Raw genomic sequence first — 25,298 nt, 5'->3', positions numbered from 1 at the left:
CCCCGATAATGGAAAAGTGGAGTTTTTTTTAGGGGGTTCATTAAAAAGGGTTTGAAACCCTTTTTTTGCGCCTAGTGCCCCGGGGATTTTTGCTTTTTATTTGTTGAAAGAAGAGGGGTTCAGAATGTCAAAGGGCCATGGCTGCCCTCACACCCCCCAAAGGGACTCCAAAAGGGGATAAACATGAGGGGAAACAGAGCGGGAATGATTTACAGAAAAAAAATTTTTTTGAAAAGTGAAAAAAAAGTGTGCAATGGATGATAATTTTAAAACAATTTTTTTATTTAAACAAAGAAACAAAGGGCCTTTTGACCTTTGAGGAAAAACATACAAGGGCCCCGACAAAAGGGCAAAAAACCCAACCAAGTGAAGGAAAGACTTGGTGACAAATACTAACACAGGAACGAAGGGAAGAGGACAGAGAGAGTTGTAGTTCCAAAGTATTGCTCACAAACAGAGGACTTACATAGATGTTGAGTTTGTGTGTGTGTGTGTGTTTGTTTTTCTGTATTTGTTTGTGTGTGTGTGTGTGTGTGTGTGTGTGTGTGTGTGTGTGTGTGTGTGTGTGTGTGTGTGTGTGTGCATAAATGCGCCTCGGTGCAAATGTGATGTAACAGATTGCAACTGATGAATTAGTGAGCCAATGTGAAACACCAGTGTTGTATGTGACTGACACTCCACATTTAGCACAAACAGTAGCTTTACTTTGCTCTGCTTCATCTGCAATTCCAACTGGTAATCTGAATCAGATGTGTTGTGTCCTTTTCCTACAATGCTACTAGGAACCACGTAGAACCTGACCAATAAAGGACTTTTAAGGCCGATACCAATACAAGTATCTGGTTATTTAAAAACATGTAACATGTAACAAAACATAAACAGATTTCCCTAACATTATTAATTTGTAGTTATATATGAGTTTTCACTAAAATAATTTGATAATAATTTGTTTTATTGTCACAACAGAACAGAGAAACATTAAAATACATTAATGTTCTGATAAATGAAATACATATGAAGATCAAGAAGAGTCCTTTTAACAAAAACACAATAAAAAATTTTTTTTACCAGTGTTGCCAACAGAGATGTTGTAGAGCACCCTCTGGTGGACAAACTATGCAACGTCAACATTCATTACATGGTTGACTGTCCGTTTTTATTTTATTTTTTAAAATATTGCCAGAATGTTATCACAATAATTTATTTTTCATTATAAATGATTCTGAGGAATGAATATTCAAATATACAGTATATATATATTTATTTTATCAGCGATTATAAATTCCGGTACTGATAGTTCAGCCTAATAGATTTAATATATATATACTTCCATCTGTAAAACCAACTTACGCATCATGTTTCCATTATTTTGGTGGTTGTTAACTTACTTGATGAACTGTCCCATGTCCTCGCACAGTGCTTCACAGCCTGGCCACTTACACTCTCCATGGCCGTAGAGAGGATGGGAGCCGGCATGCTCCTCATGACTGTGGGGGGAGGAAACACACAGAAAGAGTGAGCTAGTAAAACAGATGTTACATTTTTCATATGCTGTTAGGTACATAACACATTCAGCAAATAAAAGTGATTACTTTTACATAATAAATAGCAAAGCCTAAATATTCAACTCTTTCACATACAAACTCACACATGCTAAACTAACTGTAGCAGCAGAAGCATCAATACAGCCATCTGAGTTTGGTTAGCAGTCATTTAGTTTGTACAGTTCAGGAAGCCAAGTGCAGAGAGAGGAGGATAAAGCAGAGTGGGGTTAGTTACAGAAGCCAGGCAAATAAGGGAATTGGTCCAGCAACCTCAGAGGCACATTCTTAAGTCCATGACCTGTCTCTCTGTCCTAGGCATATGTGTGTGCATGTGTGTTGACACAAAGTCGGCACAGTACCAACCAGCCATGACTGATTGGTGGTGGCTGCCGTCATGTGACTTGTGCATGTCTTTTGTGGTGAGCTTACGTGTGCGTGGAAATGTTTGTTTTGTGTGTGCATCTGTGCACATTTATAAATGTTTGTGTATTTGTATGTGTGTGTGGCGATAAAAGCCTTGACCAGGTTTGGTTTGGGCATGGAGTAAAATAACTGTGTGTGTGTGTGTGTTTGTGTGTGTGCGTGTGTGGCAGGTCCAGTAGCAGATGTGGTTCAGACCTGGACTTTCGCCTGCAACTGCTGTCTCCACATATTTACACGAGTGTGTATGTGTGTGTGCACGTGTGTATGGGGACTGGGATGGGGATTCTCCCAAATCAACATCAGAAGGTTGTCTAACAAAAAACATTTGTCTTGCAGATGGAAACATGTCTCTCTCTCTCTCCCTTTGCTTTTTCACCTCTTCCTAATCATATGTGCTGGCTGAGGTTGGAGCGTGTGTGTGTCTGCAAAATGTGTGTGTGTGTGTGTATGTGTATGTGCGTTGTGTGTGTGTGTGTGTGTGTGTGGTGTGTGTGTGTGTGTGTGTGTGTGTGTGTGTGTGTGTGTGCTGTGTGTGTGTGTGTGTGTGTGTGTGTGTGTGGTGTGTGTGTTGGCTGTGGTTGAGTCAAGTTAGAAGCAGCTCAGACAGCAGACTTGACAAACTGCTGGCAACCACATTCTCCTCCACATCAGCCGTGCATTAGCTTAACAGGCTAACACACTTGCTACCCTCTTTGTGTCTTCTAAAGCCACCTCAGTTGGGCTACCAGCAGCACATTGTACATGTAGTATAACAGTTTGTGACATATTTTATCAACCAATAAATATCAACCCCCTTCTTGAGTTTTCTTTGTTTATGGAGAAGGATAACCTGGATAACACGTGCTGTTACATTTTTTTGAGACGTGCACGTCAGGTTACGGCGTAGGCTACGGCGTAGGCTACAATGTACCTATTGCGTTAATTTAACTCTGGACTATAAATTGGACTTAAGTCTTGTCCAATAATGTTTATGTATGTGTGAGTTTGTGCTACTCACTGGCTGCTGGGGGGTTGGCCACCTTTGGAATAAAGGGGGACATGGTCATCTCCGCTGTCTGACTTGGTGAAGGAGGATATCCACTCAAACAGTCTGGCTCTGAAAGACGGAGATGGAGCCCATGAGCAGCCAACAAAAAGCCAATGGTACAACATAGTCCTCCTAGCACATGCATCCCCAATATGCTAACATGGTAACAAGGAATTTATGTATACAGCAAATTCAGATCCACAAATATAGATGACTCTCACAAATAATTGCCATTTTCTAACAGATGGCCTGCACACACCATCCTGTCCTCTCTTCTATACCATACTTGCATGTGGTTGACAGCATATTGGCAGAACTTACTGAACCCAACACACCTCCTATCAAATGAGCTGAGAGACATTTACACCTTGGTGATGTGTGATATGCTGCATGTGCATGTTTTGTGTTTACTGCGTAGGTATGGATGTACAGCTTAAAGCTAAAAGATAAAAGCCTGAAAAAGACATAGCAATAGTGTGTGAGTTAGAAAGACTGAGGGTCACATTGAGGACAGACGCACCATCACAATGTGGATATTTGAAGTATTTTAACATACTGTACATTACTGTACCTGTCTCTCTTTGGGGTGTGGCTATGTCCGTTGACCAAGCTGTGCAATGGGATGTGAGCACTGGCAGCTTTGGGGAAGGCTGAGGTAGAATTGGAGCTATTGGTACTCAAGTCCAGGCCCTCGGCCTGTTTTAGGGCCTCCTCACTGCTCTGCACCCCTGACACCTCCTTCCACAGCTGTTGGAGGTCTGACGGACACATTGCTGCAGAGAAGGAACGCACAGTTAACTTCATTTCACGTTTAATGCAAATATGATTATATGATATTTAAGTTAAGCTAATTCAAACAAAGTTAAGAAGAAATGTGATTAATAACAAGTCAGATGAGACCACATATACACTGTAAATAAACTGATGTAACAGAGAGCTGTGACTAACTACTGTATTCTAATCTACATAAAACAGAAATGCAACTATTGCAGTCTCATGCGAGTGGTTAAGAGAGGAAAATAGGACAAACTTTAACAGACAAGAGGTTAATTTCAGCATGTTTTTGTTATTTTTCCAGATATCCACTATTCCTTAACTATTTCCTAATCTCTGTTGGCAATTGCTACTATCCACCAGTACCACTGCTCCTGTCACTACCACTATTTGTCTGTCTGACAGGGTGGGTGCACACTTTGAGCTCTTTCTCGTCGCAGCTTTGTTATTTCTGCTCCTATTTCACAGTGAGAGATGCCTAAAATGCCACAGCTACTCGAATGGATCTTACCATGCATGCACATACACATCTGCACACACACACACACACACACACACCACACACACACACACACACACACACACACACACACACACACACACACACCACACACACACACACACAACGGACCTCGCAGCAATCCAAATATTATGTCTGCTTTGTCTGCATTCTTCTGTGGTCCCGCCAAAACAAAAGTTCTCACTCTGGAGGAATTAGAGCGGTGTGTGCCTAGATTTCTGTACGTGTGTGCGTATAATCCAAGAAACCTGAACAATCTGTGGACACGCCCTGAGCGTGAAAGTGTGAAGAAGTTAACGATTGATAGATAAAGTGTTTCCTATTCTGACTTGTCAGACTAGCTCCATTCAATCAAAACACATATAAACATAAATGCAAACATGTTGATATGTAACTTTAGAGGAAAAAAAGAGATTCTGGATTCTAGTGAAAGTCAGAAGCTTACTGAGGAGTGCAAAGTAAGCAAACTCACACCTGATCCTAGAACAGAACAGATTTGGAAACAAAAGAAATCTTAATTTTGTGTGCATTTGGTTGAAAATGTACTCTCACAATTTTACTTAGCTAGTGTTGAAAGATACAAAGTATTTATGAGGATGAGAGTGTTTGTGCTAACTGTTATAAACATACACACCCACATCTGGCTGCTAGGGTTATATTTTTTCACACTGATGTCTGTAGACATAAGCCTTTAGTTAGAAGGTGGGGTCTAACAGGATTAAGTAAAATCTAATGGATTTTTTACATAAGAGTGAAGAAACTGTTGAGACACTCTCAATGATGGACCTGTGCTTAGAAAAAAACAGTTGGATTCTCATTGCAAATTCTCAAATTAGTTTATGTGTTGTCATTAATGAACATTTGGAGTTATCAGGTATCAAAGTTCCTCCATCTTACTGCAGTAAGAGAAATAAACAAAAACCACAGCAGGACCCCCCCCCCCACTGACTACTCACCGGACACAACAGCCCTTTGAGGCGGGGCAACAGTGTGTGCAGTTGTGTGTGTAACTGCGAGTGTTTATGCATGTGTGTTTGTGTGTTTGTGTGGCATGGCTGGTCAGAGGAATGCGCTGGCTCACGCCTGGCTGAGCCGTCACAATGGACCAGCTCTTTCACACTGCAGGGAAATTCCACTCTGATACGGAGGGAGAGAGTGAGAAAGAGAAGGAGATGCCAATGCCAAATGTTTGCAACTGTCTGAAAAATAATACTCTTCCATCCAAAACTGTGACCTCTGCCTTTTCATTTGTTTTCAATTTGTATCTACTCTCTCTGTAAACTGGTAATTCCATTTAGCCTAATCACAAAAAGGTTTCTGTGCAACTCTTGGGTGTATGATTTTTAGGAATAAAATCGATTGAGTTTCTTTTTCTTTTTGTCAGAGTCGGAGTATAGAGCGAGTATGAGAGTTTGTGTTCTTGTGTGTGTGTGTGTGTGTGTGTGTGTGTGTGTGTGTGTGTGTGTGACTCCATGTGACTGCGCATGAGAAAAAGAGAAAGATCAGACGGACGGCGGGAAGGAAACTGGTCTGTTTGGTCAACTCAGTCAGCGATTTAGCAATGTTACGGCCACTTTAGAGCCCCTAAAGCATTCTCCACGTGTGGGGTAGTGTGTGTGTGTGTGCATTAGACATTACTGTGTACAGACAAAAGTGGACAAAAACACACACACACACACACATGTTCACTAAGGGCGGGCCAGTCAACGGTCAACATTTATCGTTCTAAAATCATGCTGACAAAATGAAGGGACAGTGGGAGGAGTTACATATAGGAACAAAAATATTCAGTGGGCCCAGCAATAGCAAAACGATGATGTTCTTGTGTCTGGCTAATCTCAACCACACACACACAAGCATACACACACTCACACAAGAAAATGCACACACCTCCAAGCGGGGGGCTTAGTGGCATATTTTACCTATTATCCAAATGAGTACCTTCAACAAACCCACCAATCAGGTTTCCTTTTATCTTTTATAGGCTGATTAACTTAACAGGCTTCACATGCGGCATTGGATACAGGCCTGTGTGTGTGTGTGTGTGTGTGTGTGTGTGGTGTGTGTGTGTGTGTGTCTGTGTGTGTGACTAAGTGTTGAGGGTTAGAGGTTGTACATATGAATGTATGTGTGCGTGCACGTACCTTGCTGCAGAGACTGCATGGCGGCGGTGGGCTGCGGGAAAGACCTTGTTCTGGAGGTGAGGAGGTGGTAAAGTGCTGCATTGGATCAGTGCGCTGGAAGGCCAAGCTTACTTCCAAGCTATGGGCAAGCGACAGAGGGAAAAAAGGTTATCATTAAGTGATTTCCTTACACACAGTTTTTTTTTTTATTTTTTCTTTGTATCTATTATTCAAAATTTTGATACTTCTGAAAATAAGTCATAACACCCCACTGGTCCTGTTTATTTTGAAACCCAAAAAATTTATTGTCAATTTTTGACCCAAAAAAAGCCAGCATGCCAAAAGTAATTAAAAACCCCCTTTAAAAATTTGTTTTGATCTGAATCAGTGCAGAACTGCGGCACCCCCAAACAAAAAACTTTTTAACAAAGCCGATTTTGACAGTTTCCCCTTTATTTAGTTTTTTTTTCTTTTTTCATCTACGTAAAAAAAAAAATCCCCTTTTTTTAAAATGTTTCGTTTGGCTGTTTCGCCCCTTTAAAGATTCATCCAACAATTAAGATACAGCACTAAAAACCATATGAACAAATTTGTATTAAAAAGAAAAAAAGCCCAGGCTGGGGACCGTGAGGATAAGAAAAAGAGAGAAAGGGGGAAAGAGTTTAGGTTTTAAGGGAGAGGGGATAGACTACATGAGGTGGGGATAAATTTGTTGTGTTACGGTGATAAAAAGTCCCCTTTCCTGCCTGCAGTTTGGGGAACCTGGGCCGGACTGTGGTGTTTTAGTTCCCTGGACAACCCCAAAAAGATGGATTTTTTCTAAAAGATAATAGTGGAGAGGAAAAATAAAAAAAACAACTTGAGGAATTGCCTTTGCGTGGGGGGTGTTGGTGTGTGTGGTGGTGGGGGAGAGGAGAGGGAAAGGAGAGAAAATGGGGAGCTGGAAACCTTTAACAGAGGGACTCAAGGGGGCAGATAGGTTCCCTTAGCTTTGGGGTGGGGGGAAGAAGTGGAGGCAAATGGTTTGTGTGTGGGAGGGTGTGTTGGGCCTTATAAGAGGGTTCAAAGAGGGGAAAAACAACAAAATTCTTTTCAAAAGAAAAACAGAGAAAAATGAAAAAAAAAAGGGGGGAAAAAAAAATTTTGCCAAGGTTAAAGGAATTTGTTTTTGTCTGCCAAATTTATTTGTTGAAAAAGGTTTCAGTCTGAAAAGCCTGCTGAAATGTTCCCCCGTCCTTCCCCTTTTTTTTTCATTTCCCTCCCCCCGCCCCCTTTTCACCTTTTTCGTCCATTTTATTTTATTTTTCAGTCCCACCCCCGTTCTCATTCCCTCCGGGGGGGTTCTTAAAAACATACATTGTGTGTGTGTGTGTGTGTGTGTGTGTGTGTGTGTGTTCTGTTTACACTTAGTTGTGGCTGAGTGGCCAAAGCTAGCGCAGTAACAGGCTGTCAATGTGATTTATGAGCACATCACACACTGTCTGAGCCTGCCAGTCACACAGACGCACACACATCCACACACATCCACACACACACATACTGTAGACAGACACTCGTAGACGCACATGCACACATCTCTTGTGATGGTCAGAGTCACTTCATTAAGCTGACTCCTGACCGGTCCCAAATGCACCGGCAACACACACAAACACTGACTCAACATACACATACATACTCTTTCTTTCAATGCATCACTTCCACACAGACAGGAAAATGAGGAGGAATTGCAGAAAAGAGGGAAAAGGGCAAAAAGTCACAGCCACTCAAGCACAAACACTCCTAAAGGCAAAAGAGAGATTTTCTGTTCTCTCCCTCCTTCCTCCTCTGACTTTTGTGTCTCTTCCGGTTCTCTTGTTTTCTGTGTTCTAGGCTTGCTGGACTCTGAAGTTGGTTAAAATCCTATTCCACACCTGGTCTGCCGAACACTACTCTGACCAGTATCAGTTTATAGGGTAAGAGACAATTTTCCTGGCTGATGGCTGGTTATCTCACACCGTCAGACAGGCTTACACACAGTATATAAATGAAACACAACCCTGCCTCAATATCAGACAGTACCTGCTTGACGAGGAGAGATACAAGAGTTGACTTAAAAGGTGTTTTTTGGTTTTGAATGATGGCTTGCGGCAACTGAAAAACACTGACTGCTAGAAATGGCCTTAGTCATATCAGCTGTATGCAGCTCTGTGGGGAGGCATTTTCCCTCAAGTGTATGTGTTTGTGCATTGAACCATCACACATCAAGCTTCTCCCTCTCTGCATGTATGTGTAGCTGTGTGACCAGTGTTTGCACTTGTCTAGTTGTTACAGGACAACAAACCTGAAAACTGGGACAGCCTCAGAGAGAAGGGAGAGAGGGGAAAGCAATTTAGACACCCTCTCAACATGCGAGTCAACCACAACTGGTTTGCTTTGGTCACGGTCGAGTTGGTTGACCGCTGTCGGAGAGGAGGTTGTGTGTGAGTGTGAGGAGTAGGAGAAATCTAGGATGTGTCTCCTCATGCGTTTATCAGAAAAGTCTCATGAGGCCCTAGCCTTAAATCTGTCTCCTCTATGGCCCTCTGTGTGTTTGGTAATTCTGGCGAATGAGCATTCATGTGACAAAAAAAGTCTCTGTTATACACATACAGTACGCACATGCACAAACATACACTCTTGTACATGCAGGTTACTACAGCAGTCTCGTCTGATCAATTGATATCCTCTTTGTTGTGCCACAATGTTATCCTAGTTGATCCTCTGATATCCTACTACTCTGCGTGTGTGTGTGTGTGTGTGTGTGCGTGCGTGTGTGTAAGAGAGAGAAAGAGAGAAAGGAAAGGAAGGGAGGTTCCTAATGCTGGTAGGGTTAATTGACAATTAAAAGAGTAGCAGACCCATCCTACACAGAGATTTCACCCCAGGCTTAGAGCTGAAGGCATGGAAATGAATACTTTGGCAGGGTAGCATATGGTTTAGCACAGAACTCCTTTACTGCCTCAAAATGGCATGCTTGTGGAAAAAATTAAAATCCATATTCACTAATCCTTGCATTGAGACAAGCTTGTACAAACAACAATAATCTGGACCAATGGAGGATAAGAAGAGAGAAGGAAAAAGAGAGCTAACATATGTATCCTATATATTACACCCTTCATGGGATTTTTTTTCCCTTCTGTTGGCTCCCATGTCAACCACTTTTAATGTGTTTAAGGGTACTTCTGTACTTCAGAGTATACTTGAGTTGAGTGAGCATGTACTTGGTGAAGTTCACCTCTTTTGCCGCTTGCTTCCCGGCTTGCTGTTGCTGTTGCTGCTGCTGCTGCTGCTGCTGCTGCTGCTGTTGCTGCTGCTGCTGTTGCTGCTGAGTCAGAAGCTGGAGATGCAACTGCTCCTGCTGCTTTTTGTAGTACTCCTGTAACTAGAGACAGACACAGAAAGGGGCAGGCAGGGGGAGAAGAGATGGAGAAATATGAGGCGAGTGAGTCACAACACAATTTGTATCAACCTCAACTAAAGCGCTGTCGTCCAACAGTGAAACGCCCCACTATAGTCAGACACCGTAACTTCAATGGGAGTCTCAAGGAATGCAGTTGCTTTCTATTCTTCTCAAGGAAGGCCGCAGTTTATTGTTGTGGCAGTGTGCAGTTCATTGACAAACCACACAGATATTTAGGGAGAGAAAGGAGGAGTGAGATCGACGTCAGAGAGTGATGTTTCTCTCCATTTAAAGGCTGAGTCTTCCCTCCCTGACTCGACAACATAACCTATACTGCCATCACAATACCAAAATAATACTGTGGTAAGAGCGGGGGTTGTTTTACAGAGATTACAAGAGTGAGTTATCACATCTGAAATGGCCTTTTCAAAATGTCACTCTGTGGTGAAAGAGAAATCTATTCAGGCCCCAAACTGTGGGCTGTGTGGGCCAACATTGTTACTTTGGAACCCCCAGTTCTATTAGTATGGCAGCCCCTAAGGGCTACGAGGGGTTTTACCCCTTCGGCCGATCGGAGTTTTTTCTTTCCCCCCTAGGCCAGCTGGGGCCCCAAACCCCGATTTGCTTTAATACAGAGCGGACCCGTTTGAACCCCCAAAAAACCATAGCTTTTTCTTCAATAATTTTTGGGCAGGTGGCCCCCCTTTGGGGGCTACCCCTATTAATTTGGATTTCCCAAAAGTAAAAAGTTCTTTTTGAACTTCGCCCCAAAGGGGGCCCCTTTTGGGTGGGGCAAAGTGTTTAAATGCCACCGCGGCACGGGGTCCAAAAGCCAAAAACCAAACCCACATTGCCCCAACAAGGAAGGGCTATCAATTTTTGAAAAAGCTCCCTGCCATGGCGGGCCCGGAAAAGGGTTCGGGGCCCGCAAAGATGCAGGTACAATGAAAAAGGGGGTTAAAACGTGATGATCTGTGGCATGAAACGGGAGAATGATTACCCCCCGGCTGCAAATATTATGAAATGTAGAGAAAAAACTGTTTTCTCAAAAAATCCCCCCAGGAAAGGAGAGGGGGACCGAGAGCGGCATTCGCACTAGTGTGAAGGAGTTTGGAAAACAATAAAGGTCCGTTTTTTTTTTTTTTTTTTGACTTCACGCGGTTCGCGCACGTGGGGAAACAAAACCGATGAGACAGGGAAAATTTTAGACTACTCGCAGAAAAAAAAAGGGGGAATAAGGGGCAGGGGGGAACCAGGAGGTCCCCGGCAAATGTGCTACTGCCATGCCTTTTAAATGAGCCAGACGCCGACAAGCCCGTAGGGGACCCCAATTTTTGGGGGGGGTCTTTTGGGCTAACCCGGGGGTAATAGCCTCCACAGCATGAACGACGCTGTTTGGAGGGCTGACCCTTTGGGGGTTCTCATAATGACAAAAAATGGATTTTTCCCTGTTTTTCCCGGCGTAAAATGATTGTACAAGCGCGAACGGACAAAAAACGGTGGGAACCCCCTCCCCCGTTCGGGGGGGGGGGGAAAAAAAAACCCTGGGGGGAAAAAAACCCTTTGGGAACCCAAAAGAACTAGTAAAGTTTTGGGTGTGAAGGAGGGTTTTGGGAAGGTGGTGCGCTCCCCGTCCCTTAAAGGAGGGCAGGACGGAAAAAACGCAGTGACAAAAATCACTCCTTTTTTGGCCGCGTTGGGAAAGGAGAAGTGTGTTTTAAGCACAGCATTCTGGCGAAGCCTGTGTAAAGGGCTAAAAAGGGGGGCTTCCCCGACCCGGAGCACCCGACCCGGCCCCAGGGGGGGGCCCCGGGGGGGGCAAACACCCGGGTTTTTGACGCCTCCCCCCCTTCAGGAACGCTTCCAGGGGAGCGCAAAAAACTGTCCTTCCCAAAACCTTGGACGGGGGATGGCGCGGGCTACTTTGAGAAGGGACCAAAATATACCCCAGAGTTTGTGGTACGCGACGGGGTAGGGGACCATGGGGGTCGCTCCCCTCTGTGCACCGCGTGGAAGCAGACCAGGCCTGCGTACCCCTTATGGTAGAGGGGCTCTGGGCCCTGGTGGGCGTACCCCGGGGGGGGAAACCCAATCTCTGTAAGCTTTTCCCTCAGCAACCAGCCCCACAGCCTTGATTATCAGGGGGGGACAGATGCACCTTCACTGCGTGTCTCCTTTCCCCCAGGAATTCCGGGGGGAGCCACCACAGTGAACGAGGGTTTGGGGAAACCCGGGGCCCGTGCCTCCGGTGCCCCCAGAACAATTAACAGATCCCCTCCTGGGCGGCTCCAAGGCGAGGGGGCCCGGGGGGGGAAAAGGGGGGGGAAAACATATAGGGGGTTTTTGGGCCGGGTTGTGGGAGAAGGGGTCACCCGGGGGAGGGTTTTCCGCGCGGCAAGGAAAAACCCCCCGGGCACGTGTTTCTCTTTAAGCGAAAAAATCCACCCCCGCTCCCGAACCGCTCCTAAAATTTTAAGATGTGGGTTTTCTCCCCTCGTTGTTGGGGGGCCCCCCCCTCGACCAAGTGGCGCCGGGTTTTAAAATCCGGGGGAATTTCTGCTTTTTTGGGGAAGCAGGTGGCTGTGGGCCCCCCCAGGGGGGCGTTGGATTTTTAACAGCCGGGGGTGAGCGTATGCCGCCCTGGCGGTTTTTAAACCCCCGCCGTGATGTGTCGTCCCTTTACAAATGCCTCCCCTCCATGGTGAAATTTTTTAACACCTTTAACACCGGGCAGCCCGGCGTTTTTGGGAGGGAGGGGGAGAGGCCCGGGCCCCCCCCACCACCTTGGACTCCCCATTCCCCCCCCGCCGGGGGCGCGTCTGTGTCCCGTAATATATTTTACTCCCGGGGAACCCCGGGGGGGCGGGTTTGGGGCTCCCCCTTGAGGTTTTTGGGGGAAAAAGGGTGGCAGATTCGCCATTTTTGGGGGATGGGGGCGACCGTGGCGGTGAAACCCCCTCTGGACTTCCCCCATTTGGGGGGAACCCGGGGGACCACCCTGTGTGCCGCGGAATCAGCCCCGAGCGTAACGCAGCGCTACACGGGCGCGGCTGAAACGGGACAAAAAGAATCGGCTTCCCGCCCGGTGGACAGCCGGCCCCATGTGACGATCATGTTCCCCAAAAACACGATTGTGGGGGACGAGGGCGCTCTTTTCCAAATTTTTTGGCAAAACCCAGGGTTTTTTAGGGGGTGCAAACTCCCTAGGGCAGCGCCCCCCGTCCCCCGGGGGGGGCTAGTGAGCAGATGTCCCAAATTAAAAGAGGACTCGATGCCCCCCTCCAGAGGCTGGGCGCCGTTTCCTGCACTTGGAAAAGGGCGGGGGGTAGTGGGTTGAACGGCAGCCGGTTGAATGGAAACGGGCCCCTTGGAAGGGGAACCAGGGGAATTTTCCCGGCCTGGGGAAAGTTTGGATGTAAGTAAACGTCTTTCAGATCCACGGGGTAAACCTTTTGTGGGGCGCCACATTCCAAAATGTGATGGTGGCATTTGGAAGGGGCCTCCGGGCTCGGTTATTTCGAAGGTCGAGGATGGACGCGTCCTCCGTCTTCGGGGTGAGAAAAAAGGAGGTAAAAAAACCCGTTTTCTCCCCGGGGAGCGGGGGAAAAAGCTCCCCGCCGCAAACCCCCCTTACTCTGCGTATTTTCGTTTTCTCTGCCGGGATGAAAAAGTTGTCTCCAACACCCCGAAGGGGGGGGGGGGGGGAGGCGAATGGGGTGTTAACCCCCTGTTACGCTTTGAACCCGGTCCAGTGTGTAAGCCAATCCATCCACCGACTTGACGGGGGGAGACAGCGGTTTGTTCACCCACATGGCAAACGGGAGCGCAGAGCCCATCCCGCCCCGGGGAACGAGTGAGCGTCGCCCCGCCAGGAGGGTTTTTTTGAAAGGGGGAGTGGCGGGGCCCCCCGTGTGGGGGGGGAGCGGGCATGGGTTTTAAACCCCCCCCCGCCCCGCCGGAAACGCCGTGGGGAGGGGGGTGGGGCAAGCGCGGCGCCCCCCGGGGGGGGGCCTCTTTCCGCTGCCCGCGCAGCGGGGGGGCATGGCGCCCCCCGCGGGCGGCCTGGGTTTGCTTTTGTGGGAAAAACGTAAACGTGCCCCGTTTTGAGAAAAAAGGGGGGTTTTGGTGGGGGAAAAAGCTCTTTTGAGTGAGGGAGGGCCCTTAAAAAGGGCCTTTTTTTTCCAAATCTCAATGAAGAGGGACGCGACCCCACGTCCTCATTTCCCCCCGCCGTGCGCTTTGGGTGGTCGGGAGGGGGTTGGCCAGGTGGGGGGGCCGCTCTCATGGTCCCCCCCCGGGTCTGAGGTTGAGGCCGTGTGGGAATTTTTGTGCGCGGGGGGGACCGGGGGGGCCCCCCCGCCCAAGTGGGAAACCAAACCCCAGCCTGCTGCGGGGGCTTCCGCTTGTGAAGGTTTTCTGGGAGGTGGGTGCTGTTTAGGGGGGCCCCCCCAGAGCCACCTCCGAAGCCATGGGTCCTCCCGCTTTTGGGGTTTAAATGGCAGTCTGTAGGGGCGGCCAAATAGTCCATCGGGGGGATGGGACCTAACCAAACTCGGCAGTCCGCTGGACTGGACATTGGGCCAATGTTTCCGGGGCCCCAGTCTGAAGCCCAAAACCCCGGCAGCGCCCCGGGGGGCCGGTGGGAGGGTGGATGGGGTCAAGCCTTACCATCCCGTGGCAACTCCCAGGGGGGGGGGCGCCGGGAGTAGGGCCATGGGAGCGGGGGAGGCCGTAAGGCGGTTTTTTGTGCCCCCAGCCCCCCGGGGGGGCCATTTGGGGGGCCCCTCAGGACTTTAGGAACCCCTTTCCCGGGGGGGGGAGGGGGGCTTTTGGGGCCCCAAAAAAGGCTTTCGGAACAAAAAAGGGCGCCAGGTCCCCCCCAGGGGGGGGGACGAAGGAAAAACCCGCGTCCGTACGCCTGAACCCAGGGGAAAGGGGGTTCGGAGACGGGGGGCCTTTAGTTTCCCGGTGGGAGAAAGCCTCCTCCCCAAATGGGGCCGAAGCTCCGGAAGCGCGGCCAGAGTGGGGCCCCTGAAGAGGGCGGCTCCGGCATAAAATCACGCCAAAAGGCCGCGACGGGGGGTATGATCCCGGAGGGCGGCGAAAAAGGGGCCCTTTGGGGGGGGGCGGAGCGGGGTGGGGGCAAAAGGGGGGGGCCGTTTTTTTTTGGGGGTGCCCCCCGGGCCCTTCGGGAACGGGGAGAGTCACGGGGAAAAACAAGCCGTCTCGACCCAAACCCCCCAAAGGGGGGGAGGGGGACCCCCCAAAAGGGGAGGGGGGGAAACCGGGGGTGGAGGCGCTGTCAAGAGAGCGGAGTCGGGATCATGCTCGCGAAAACCCGTCGCCAGCGGCCCAAAGGGGCCGCGGATTCCGTGCTGCCCGCGCCGTCTCCTCCCCCCCACCCGGGAAACCAAAAAGTTCCGCCCGGGTTTCTCTTTAGCGGGCAGGGGGGGCCCCAAATGGAGGGGGGGGCGGGGAGACCGGGGCGTGACGGACCAGGCGGGCCCCCAAAGGGGGGGGGAGGTCCGGCGGAAGGTGTAGCCCGGTCGGAGGAGGGGCAAACGGGCACCGGGGGAAGGTTTGGCTGACTTTATTGCGAAGTTGAAAAAAAGTGGGAGTGAACAACGGGTCCCCTGAAAAAGCAGTAAATGCACGTAGTTAGCCCGGCTGGCGTAGGGGGGGAAAGAAATCTTTCCCCGGCTGCGCAAGGGGAAAAACCCCAATACGTACCCTTTAAAAGGGGGACCTTTCAAATGAAAAAGCTGACAGGTCTGACAAAGCTTTTCAATTTTATGGGGCTATTATGGGTCCAAATGTGTTATTATCGTTCGGTATGAAAATGGGATGTATGTTTAATGCTCGAACCCCGTTTTTATATTTCAAGGTTTGAGGTTATTGGATCTGACGTGTTTAAAATTACCGCACACCAATTATGTGAGGATCTTCCAACCCCCACCACACACACCAGCTCATGACTGCCTGCCCGGAAGCGTGGGCCATAGTGGCCCTACTTTTCCCCCAAAATTTTCTCTTATACATAACTTTTTGGACTAAACAGACGGAAAATGCCAATCATTTAAAAAAGGGTTAGTATTGCGCTGATTTTAAGGAAACACACACACATGAATTTATAATTTTCTATACATCAAAAACACCCCCCCCAAAAACACAGGTCCCTCGACGGCCACAGCCCGTTGTTTTTGATTAACATATTATCAGGAAGCCCATTAAGATTTAATCTTTCGAGGGGGGGCAAAGGCGGTCAGGCAAAAACCCCGGGCCAATGAAGTTTGGTTTGTGGTGTGTGCGAGGGGGGTTATCCTCTTGAGAACAGTCTGTACATGTGTCCGTCGGCAGTTTGTCTTTGTTTCATGGTGCGTCAAATGTTCAAAGAGGCTTTTCAGCTGAGAATGACTTCACAGTGCAGCAGTTGTTTCAGTCTCTCATCCGTCTGACCCTACAGTGAACAGACTACACACCACTGCCCGTATTCACCACACCGTCTTTATAATGTGATGGTCCTGTTCTTTTTTGTGCAGACTGTTTTAAATTTCCAGTTCCAATGTTATCCCAGCCATGTATTCAATTTTGCATAATTTACTGTGCTTTAGTACGATGACATTCCTTCTTGTCCCTAATTTATTTGAAATAAATGGCTCATTCCTTCTTGCTGCTCTTTCTTTTCTTTTCCATCTGTCTCTCCTCTCTTTTATTACTCCTTAGGCCGAGTTAATCTCTCTTTTCCGCGTCACTAGCCCTGATCGCCTCCTCATCACACACACACACACACACACACACACACACACACACACACACACACACACAAACACACACACACACACTTGGCTGGAGAGTAGTGAGTTAAGGGAATAATTAAGTGATAATTAAGGTCTTTTTAATGATTTGATTCAGTGGCTCTGTGCATTAAGAGTATGTGTAAGTGAGGCACTCACCTCTTCAGCCTATTACCATGACCTTGACTTTAGTGAACACACTAAGAAAGAAACGCAGAGCAGCTGTAGCATAAGTAAAGGTTAGAGGAAACTTAGTAAAGGTTAAAACACACATACACACACACACGCACACACACACACACACCACACACACACACACACACACACACACACACACACACACACACACACGCACACACACGCACACACACACAAATCCACAAATGAGTGCCCAGTGCAGCAGTGGGCCGTAAACCTTACTTACACATTCTTACGCAATGCTGTATTGCCATGGGGATAATATGAAATTTAATGCTTGAGTGATACGTTGGTTGATTGTTCTGTATGTGTATGTGTGTGTCTGTGTAAAAGTGCCTGGTTTGCAGATATACACTAAGAGCAAGTCCATACTGTGGTTAATTAAGTGGGAGAGCAATGTTAAACTCAGTGGTTTTAGTAATGTGTGTGTGTGTGTGTGTGTGTGTGTGTGTGTGTGTGTGCATTATCAACCCCTTTCCCCATCTCCTTTTTTCTCGTTAAGAGAAAAAAAAGAGCTGGTGAAGAGGTTCTTAGCCATCTGCAAGTCTGTTTCCAGAAAGCCACCACATTTCCCATTTCCCGTATGCTACATGTTGTCAGATCTTTCCATTGCAATTTATACTCGCCTAAAGCTACCGCTCCTTATTAAATCTTGCCTGCTTGTGTATGTATGTATGTGTTTTCTAGACATTCGCTATGCCATAATTACCTCTCTATCCCCACTCTGTTAATAGCCCTCTTCACAGCCTTTACGAGGTTGCATGTGTTTCGCGTGTGCAGGTATGAGGTCAAAGGTTGGTGTGGTTGAGTATTTGTCTGATCTTTTGCAGATGAAGAGTGTTTATTGGTTTGTGTCGACATGGCTACACCTCTCTCTCCTACCGGGCACCAACACACACTCCTGAATCACAGTGATTCACTGGATGATGCTAAAACGTGTGTGCATGGACGTGTGCACACTTGTGCTTGCATGCGGGAACATGCACATTCTCCTAGCAACAATGCTAAAGAGAAGATACTTGTATTGACAATTTGTGTATAAGTGGATATGTGGATTTGTATTGATCTTCAAAAATCACTGAGCATTGAATAAGATACAATCACGCCCAGAGTGTTCCAGCGCCTCCTAAAACAGACACATCCAAACATGCTGGCCTGGGACCGGGTCCAACCAGAGTGTGCATATGTGTGTGTGTGTGTGTATGTGTGTGTGTCTGTGTGTGTCTGTGTCTGTGAGTGTGTGTGTTCTACCTGCTGTAGCATTAAAGCCTGCTGTTGCTGCAGCAGGGCCTGGAGCTGTGGGGGAGACAGGATCTGTTGCATCTGCTGAGGAGTGATCATCTGTGGACTCATCATAGCCATGGACACAGGCACCTAAAGAAGGTACAGCACACAGACATGTTTATATACTTGTTAGCAAAAGTAGGTCAACTCAATCAATGAGTTAAGCTTTGTGTAAATGGGCCAAGTCGGCACAGTGAGCTTAAAGCATGACTGTGCCTGCGACTGAATGCTCAACTCAAAACAAACAATGTGAATGGAGGTTGTACATTTGGCTGGTATGGACAGGTACAGTTAGAGAGGTGTGCTGTCTCTTATTCTCTGTTGTCAGTCACTGCAAAGAAAAGCTGGCAACATCAGACAAAGATAAATAGACAGACGCATCACAGCACACACATATTGTTGACACTTTCCTCCACAAGGCTGGCATTGTATTTGTAAAAAAAAAAAAAAAAAAACTGGCAATTTCTGTGACAACAGGCAGATAAAAGGAGAGATATACAATCTCACAATAAAATATAAAATTGTATCTCCTTTTATAAACACACGATTAGGACTGCCTCCAATTCTCTTTCCACACAGTCAAGCCTGGCTAAGAAGAAAGAAACAACAAAGTGGCTAACTGATGAGATGTCTATCTCATCAGATAGGGCTGCAGGCAGGCAAAGACAGGGAGAGAGAGAGAGCGAGAGAGAGAGAGAGAGAGAGAGAGAGAGAGAGAGAGGACTGAGAGAAAAATGTGGTTGCTCTTGCAAATGTGTTGTGTGCAAGCATTCTTATTGCACATGCATTGTACACAGAGATGGGCAGAAATGCTAATCTGATGACAAACAGTGCAAACTAATGACAAAAATCTGAAACAGACACACACACATGCCTAAATGCAGACTGAATTTATACACTGTATGTACTGTATATGTATATATATAATAAAAACAACCAAAACTAAAAAAAATGATTTTGTATTCATTTGCTGAATTAAGGTTTGAGAAAACAATAAGAGTGATAAAGATACAGAGCAGACAATGAGAGATATTTAGAGAGAGAAAGGGAGTGAGATTGAGTCAGAGTTGATATTTTCTCTACGTTTACAGGCTGAGTCTTCCCTCCCTGCCTCGACATCAATAAACTATACTGCCTTCTCAATACAAATTATCCTGTCGGTTAAGACGGGATGTCTGTTTTACAGAGAAATACAAGGGTGAGTTATCACATCTGAAATTGGCCATTTATCGATATTCACTCCATGGTGAAATATAAATCTCTCTCATGGCCAAACCGTGTGAGTTTGTGTGTGGGCTTGTGTATGTGGGCATGCACAAGTGCCAGTGTGTGCAGAGCTCTCTTCACGGCAGTCTATCTTCTCACCACCTACCTTCACCATACCAGGCAGGGAGGGTGATGAGAGAGGGAATTGTGCAGTAGGGAGCAAGAGTGGAGACGAGCTATACCCCTGTCACTGGTAAAGAGCTGATTATATTTTGTAAAGAAGATCAGCCATAAATACTAACTCTTTTACCCACCTGGTCTCCGTCTCCCCCTCCCTGCCGCTCTTCTTCCATCCTTCTCTGTCTCTTTTTCTCTGTGTGTCTGTCAGTGGCCCCACACTCTGCCTTTATCAAAGCAGGCTTCTCGAACTAACACACTCCCAGCCCCATATAACAGCGAAGGGATGGAGAATAGGGTATGTAGATGAATGAGCTGTGCGCAAGAGTGTGTGTGTGTGTGTGTGTGTGTGTCAGTGTGTTTGAGCTGAGGGAGAAGGAGAGGAAAAGACAAAGTCAGAAGGGGTGAGGCAGGGGAAGGGTGGTGTTGTGTCAGTTGGTAAAGGAAGAGGCAGAGAGGATTGGGTGGAGGGGTGTAGTGAGTTAGGTGGGGGTGGTGATGGGTGCCGCTTGGCGTCATGCCAGCTTGCCCCCGCCGCTGGGCCTTGTCAGTCTAAGCTGCCAAATGAAAAGCTGTAATTAATTGCTCTTGTGCATCCCATTCTTCCTCCTTGACAACTCATACATTCTATTTTATACACACGGCCATTGACATTTTCAAGTCACAGGCGTAATAATTACTGGAGTTATAGCACCTTTCTGTGTGTTGGCTGACGCGCGTCCATGTTTGCAAGTGCTGATATACTGTAAAATGTGTGTGTGTGTGTGTGTGTGTGTGTGTGTGTGTAAACGTGCACATATGCATGTGTTTAGGACTCAATGCGTGTGGCAGGCTGAATGCTGAGTAGTTAAGGTTTGACGCCATTAATTGCCCCTATAATCTAATATCACAAAGCGTGGTGATTATGGGGCATGCGTTGCCACCACCATACGACACCGCCAGCCTGAGAGCGCCGCCACAAAACAAAAGCCTCGCCATTAGCGACTTGACGGGCCAGGACAAAAGCCCTTCACAATGCGGAATTATATTTTCATTCGGCTTTGTCTCTCCTGGTGAATGATTTCTCCCCTTTCATTGGACTGTGAATAGGGAGAGTCTGAAAAGCCGGGCGATTTGAAGTCAGCCATTTATTAAATGCATTTAATTTTTCTTTCCGCTGTCGTCCCATTTTTTTCATGTTGCATGTTAATTTAAAAGAGAGAGATGTGTGGTAGATTAGTGGGAGAGAGGTGAAGCTTGGGGGGAAGTAAGTGGAGGGGTGAGCAGAGAGACAGGAGAAGGAAGGGTATCATCCACCCAGTGGAAGAAAGGAAAGGAGACAAGGAAGGGACAGAGATGGGGGGAAGAGATAAAAAAATGGTTGACAAATAAAAAGATGTGAGACAAAAGCAACCCTAACCAGCAGGTTTTTTGAAGGAGAAATGTGGCCTGTATCTTAAGATGGTTGCAATAACAAAGACACACAAATACAGGTGAACAAATGCACAATCCTCTACAGAAGGTGTTTGACAAATATAAAAGTTGAACTACCAATAAGGATTTTAAAACCTAATATGTCACTCCTTTCATTAACATGCAAGAATCAGTCGTATGTGCAAACACACACAAACACACACACACACATACATACATACACGTACGCACACACACACTCACACACACACACACACACACACAAACACACACACACACACACACACACACAAACACACACTGTTGAGGGGTCGGGGGCTGACAGAGGTCAACCCCTGTCTTGGAAAGAGGGAGCTGGGGGTAGGGAGGGAAGGAGGGAAGAGAGGAGAAGCGAGAGACAGCCTTGTCGTTTACAGAGAGTGGAGCAGTAATTAGAGGGGTTGTTTGAAGAGGGAGTTTAACTGATTAACAAAGGAAGAGAGGGAGCGAGGGAGTGCCCGAAAGATGGGAAGGAGAAGGAGGAGAAAGGCATGGAGTCCCAGAGGAGTGAAGAGAGAGATGGAAGGGGGATGTAACTTGCATTTCAATGAGCCTTCATCGCTTTCTCCTCTCCTCCCTTGATGACTTTTCATTCTAACGAGGAGGAAAGCCCCACTTTCCATTTCAGATGAAACCTCGGGAAGAGAGGAAGGAGGGTTATCTGATATTAAACCAGCATGCAGCTGGGGGAATAAGCCCAGTGCGGCTCAGCACCATGTTTATATAGAGACATGCTGATGATATGACTGAACTTTGGATTTCACACCTTCACCTTCCTTCTAATTGAGATCTCTGACTACAAATACACCTAATACGCAGCATCCTTAACTGTCACTTAATTATGCACACAACATTGTCACATTTAAAATAAACAAAGATGCTGACGCAACATCAAAGAGCAACATCCAGTGTGCCCTCAACATATACATTTACTGCTAATTTACAGCTATTCACCTCATGCTAGCTCAAAAATGCAGCCAGTACATGGAGTGTGTGTGTGTGTGTGTGTGTGTGTGTGTTGTGTGTGTGTGTGGTGTGTGTGTGTGTGTGTGTGTGTGTGTGTGTGTGTGTGTGTGTGTGGATGGCAGTAAGTGGTGAGAAGAAAAAAGGCTATAATCAGAATCTAAACAGGCTCTCAGTCTAATGATGCGGGCCCTGCCTCTGGGTCTATGGGGACACGCAGGAGAGAAGGATAATTGAAAAAATGACAGAGGAGAATGCAGGAGGAGAGAGAGGCTGACACAGACCTCATCCCCTCCTCCTTCGCATCCCCTCTTCTGGTAGGAACAAACCCCAGCGCTGTTATCCTGTCACTGAGCCATTACCACCTCATCTGGATGGGACGCCTGCCTCTCTTCTTGTCACACACACACACACACACCACACACACACACACACACACACACCACACACACACACACACACACACACACACAACACCTAGATGCGCATAAAAAACTTGACTTCCAATCTTTTGTCCACCTAATAATGAATTGCCATTATGTTTTTTTGGCATCTTTTATTAAAAAGATTAAAATCCTTCCTGGAGGCCACTATTGGTACAAACTTCTCTTTTTTTCTGATTGGACAGTGTAAAAACTTTGACACATTAGCAGCAGTGGTAGAAAAGGGAGAAATCGGTGCTTATTCATGCACATGGCAACTGCATGACCCTCTTCTGCTACTGTAGCTGCCTGCAGGCTGTGGGGTAAATGAGAGCCTCCCGTTTAAAATACAGTCACCACAACGCTGGCTGTGTCTTGGTGTGTAAAGGCTTTAATGATGGAACTCTTCTCCTTCTTTTTGTTGTTTATTTACAAGCTATCATCACTATCGTTCCTTACCATGTTTCAGTCCCTCCAGGTAAATAGCCTATCTGTGCTCATCATGCCAAAAAAATGAAAGGAGAGCATGTAGGGGTGAAGGAGGTGTGGGGGGGGGAGCAAGGGGGCTAGAAAGAGAAAAGCAGAGGAGTGAAGGAGAAAAGCATTTAAGTGGAAAAGAGAAATAGAAGGAGCGCCAACTGTGCTAAGAGCGTTGTTTGGAGCTCAGGGCCTGGCCTTCACTAGAAGTAAAAGAGCCCCATTGTGTGTGGTGAGTACCCCTCCTCCAGCTAATCTGCAGTGGGGCCAGGGGCCACATTACTCTGGGGGGAACTGATGAGCGAAGCCAGGTGGGGTTGAGGATGAGACAGGCATCTTACCGCTTCAGACGTTTTGCTGAGTAATGTTTGTCTGTGTATGAACAATGTGTGTGTGTGTGTGTGTGTGTGTGTGTGTTTGTTTCTATATAAAGTATTACTAATTCCCTTTACATCTCATGTATTTTGTGCAAGCCACTACAGTATGTGTTGCACGCCGATATAGCTAACAGAATGCAGTATTTCTATTTGTTGTTTGGTGATTGCACGTAATTCAGCATACAAGTTTTATCTTGTGAAGATATATTGTCGCTGTTCAGTAAAAACAATGTTTCACCAAATGTGGGGATGTTAAATTATTATTATTACTAGATAAGTATTTGAATTATTTTTAATGGGTTCCGCAACTTCTTAAAATGTTTGAAAAACAGTGGATTGTCTGAACAAAGCTTGACATTTTGGAGATATACTGTATGTTTATTTATTTTTAAGCTGCTTTACTGCAGTATTACATTGTTTGCAAAGTTGCATACAGCTGGCAACATACATTAAGCAATAAGGTAGTTTTCACATCAAATATTTGCAGCTTTCTAAAAATAAACTGAAGTGGAGTTAAGGTTAGAGGATAGATGACTGGTTGTGTTAATGCTTACACTTAAGGATGGATGAATAGATGAAATGATAAGGTGTGAGGATAGCAGAGGGATCCAAGCCCACAGGGGAAGGCAGGCTGCTGAGAGCAGCGAGTTGGGATCTCAACTGGCCTATTGCCGAGCTGGGCCTTGTCCTACACTCACATAGACACCAATCCTTATACACATACACTATGCATAACACTCGTCTCTCCCTGACAGGGGCCAGACAAATGAAAAAAAAACTTTAGAAAGGACAGTGAAAGACCAGTAAGTTCAAGTGGAAAATCCTCCTCCTCTTCCCACCTCACCCTCTCCTTTCTTCTTTCCTCGTCTGCCGCCTCCCTCTATCTAACGCCCCAGTGCTTCAGAATAAAAATGACAACACATTTCCAGAAACACACACATACACACACATACACACACACACACACACCACAACACACACACACACACACACACACACACACTCAGGGCATTTCATTGGGAAGTGTGAGAGGCCGTTATCGACCATATTTCATTACTGATTTCACTCATGTTTCAAATCACAAAATAAGAGTTTCACACTTCAGTGGCCAGACCCAAACCTCTCCTCTCCATCCTTCCCCTCTGTCTGTCCAGCCCTCTGCCCATAGCCAAACCCATTCCACTGGCTGCTCAACCTCCTCCTATACACCCTTCATAAACTGTCAGGACCCCATTCTAGCCCCTAACACACACAGTAACCTACACACTTGTGCAGGCACACGCAGCCCCAATTCCCTCCACATCAAATAAGAGAAACTGCCAACTAAGCATTTTCATTGAGTGGACAAAAGGAGTGCTTTGGGAAAAACACTTTGAAAGGAAATAAATGGGAAGGAGAGAAGGAACCGCTTCAGTACCGCAGACTCTGGGGGGCTAAACAATCATCTTTCCACATACTTTTGTTGATAAGTTAAAAGACTTTGAACCATGCGTCAGAATCCTTATGTTCGATAGTTTTAATAAATCTGTAGTGATCCAAATAAGGCAGCTGGGGAAGGCAGAAAACAATTTAGCAACATATAGAAAATAGGTGAATTACAGTTGTAATATTGATTAAAAGTGTTTTCAATGAAATAAACTGACATGACTCAGTTTCTTCCCGTGCGCCTCGCTCTCTTCCTCCATTCCACTGTGCTAGTGCCAGCCCTCTTCAGAGAGCAGAGGGGCGAGCTAATTAACATATCTCTAATGAGTCTTTTCATTTTTTTCCTAATTAAACGAGCTCCTCAATAATACATGAAAACAGGACACCGCGCTATTCAATTACATACGTATGGGCCACAGCCAAGCACGTGCGTTAATCTGTATGTGTGCATGCCAAGTGGCAGTGTGTTAAGTGTGCCAGGCGTGCGTCTGCCAAGTGGGTGTATACAGTATGTGTCTGCTTGTGCACCCCCAGTGTATGAGCGCCTGCCAAGTGTGTCCATTGTAGAGAACGTGAGGCAGGTCATGGAAGCATGGTACGCATCCTGCTGGGTAATCCCCCAATTGGCACTGTCTGCCAACTGTGTGCCCACCAATTCACTCAGTCGCATGCTTGCCACGACCAATTACGGTAT

The 25,298-nt window shown here is 46.7% G+C and overlaps 1 protein-coding gene across 1 annotated transcript in view; it reads right to left on the bottom strand.

Moving 5' to 3' along the window:
• The window catches only part of foxp4 (forkhead box P4), a 97,446-nt gene that overhangs the window by 18,225 nt on the left and 53,923 nt on the right, over nt 1-25,298 (bottom strand). The window contains exons 4-10 of the mRNA XM_032513441.1: nt 18,073-18,195; nt 9,630-9,811; nt 7,174-7,183; nt 6,433-6,463; nt 3,566-3,767; nt 2,965-3,063; nt 1,389-1,487 (exon numbers count right to left, since the gene is read on the bottom strand). Of these exons, the coding sequence (XP_032369332.1) occupies nt 1,389-1,487; nt 2,965-3,063; nt 3,566-3,767; nt 6,433-6,463; nt 7,174-7,183; nt 9,630-9,811; nt 18,073-18,195 (746 nt within the window). The remainder of the gene's footprint in view (nt 1-1,388; nt 1,488-2,964; nt 3,064-3,565; nt 3,768-6,432; nt 6,464-7,173; nt 7,184-9,629; nt 9,812-18,072; nt 18,196-25,298) is intronic.

This window comes from Etheostoma spectabile, chromosome 4 (genome assembly GCF_008692095.1).
Source record: "Etheostoma spectabile isolate EspeVRDwgs_2016 chromosome 4, UIUC_Espe_1.0, whole genome shotgun sequence".
NCBI classification, from domain to species: Eukaryota; Metazoa; Chordata; class Actinopteri; order Perciformes; family Percidae; genus Etheostoma; species Etheostoma spectabile.
Note: the sequence above shows the minus strand (reverse complement) of the source record. Positions and strands in the feature narration are given on the sequence as shown.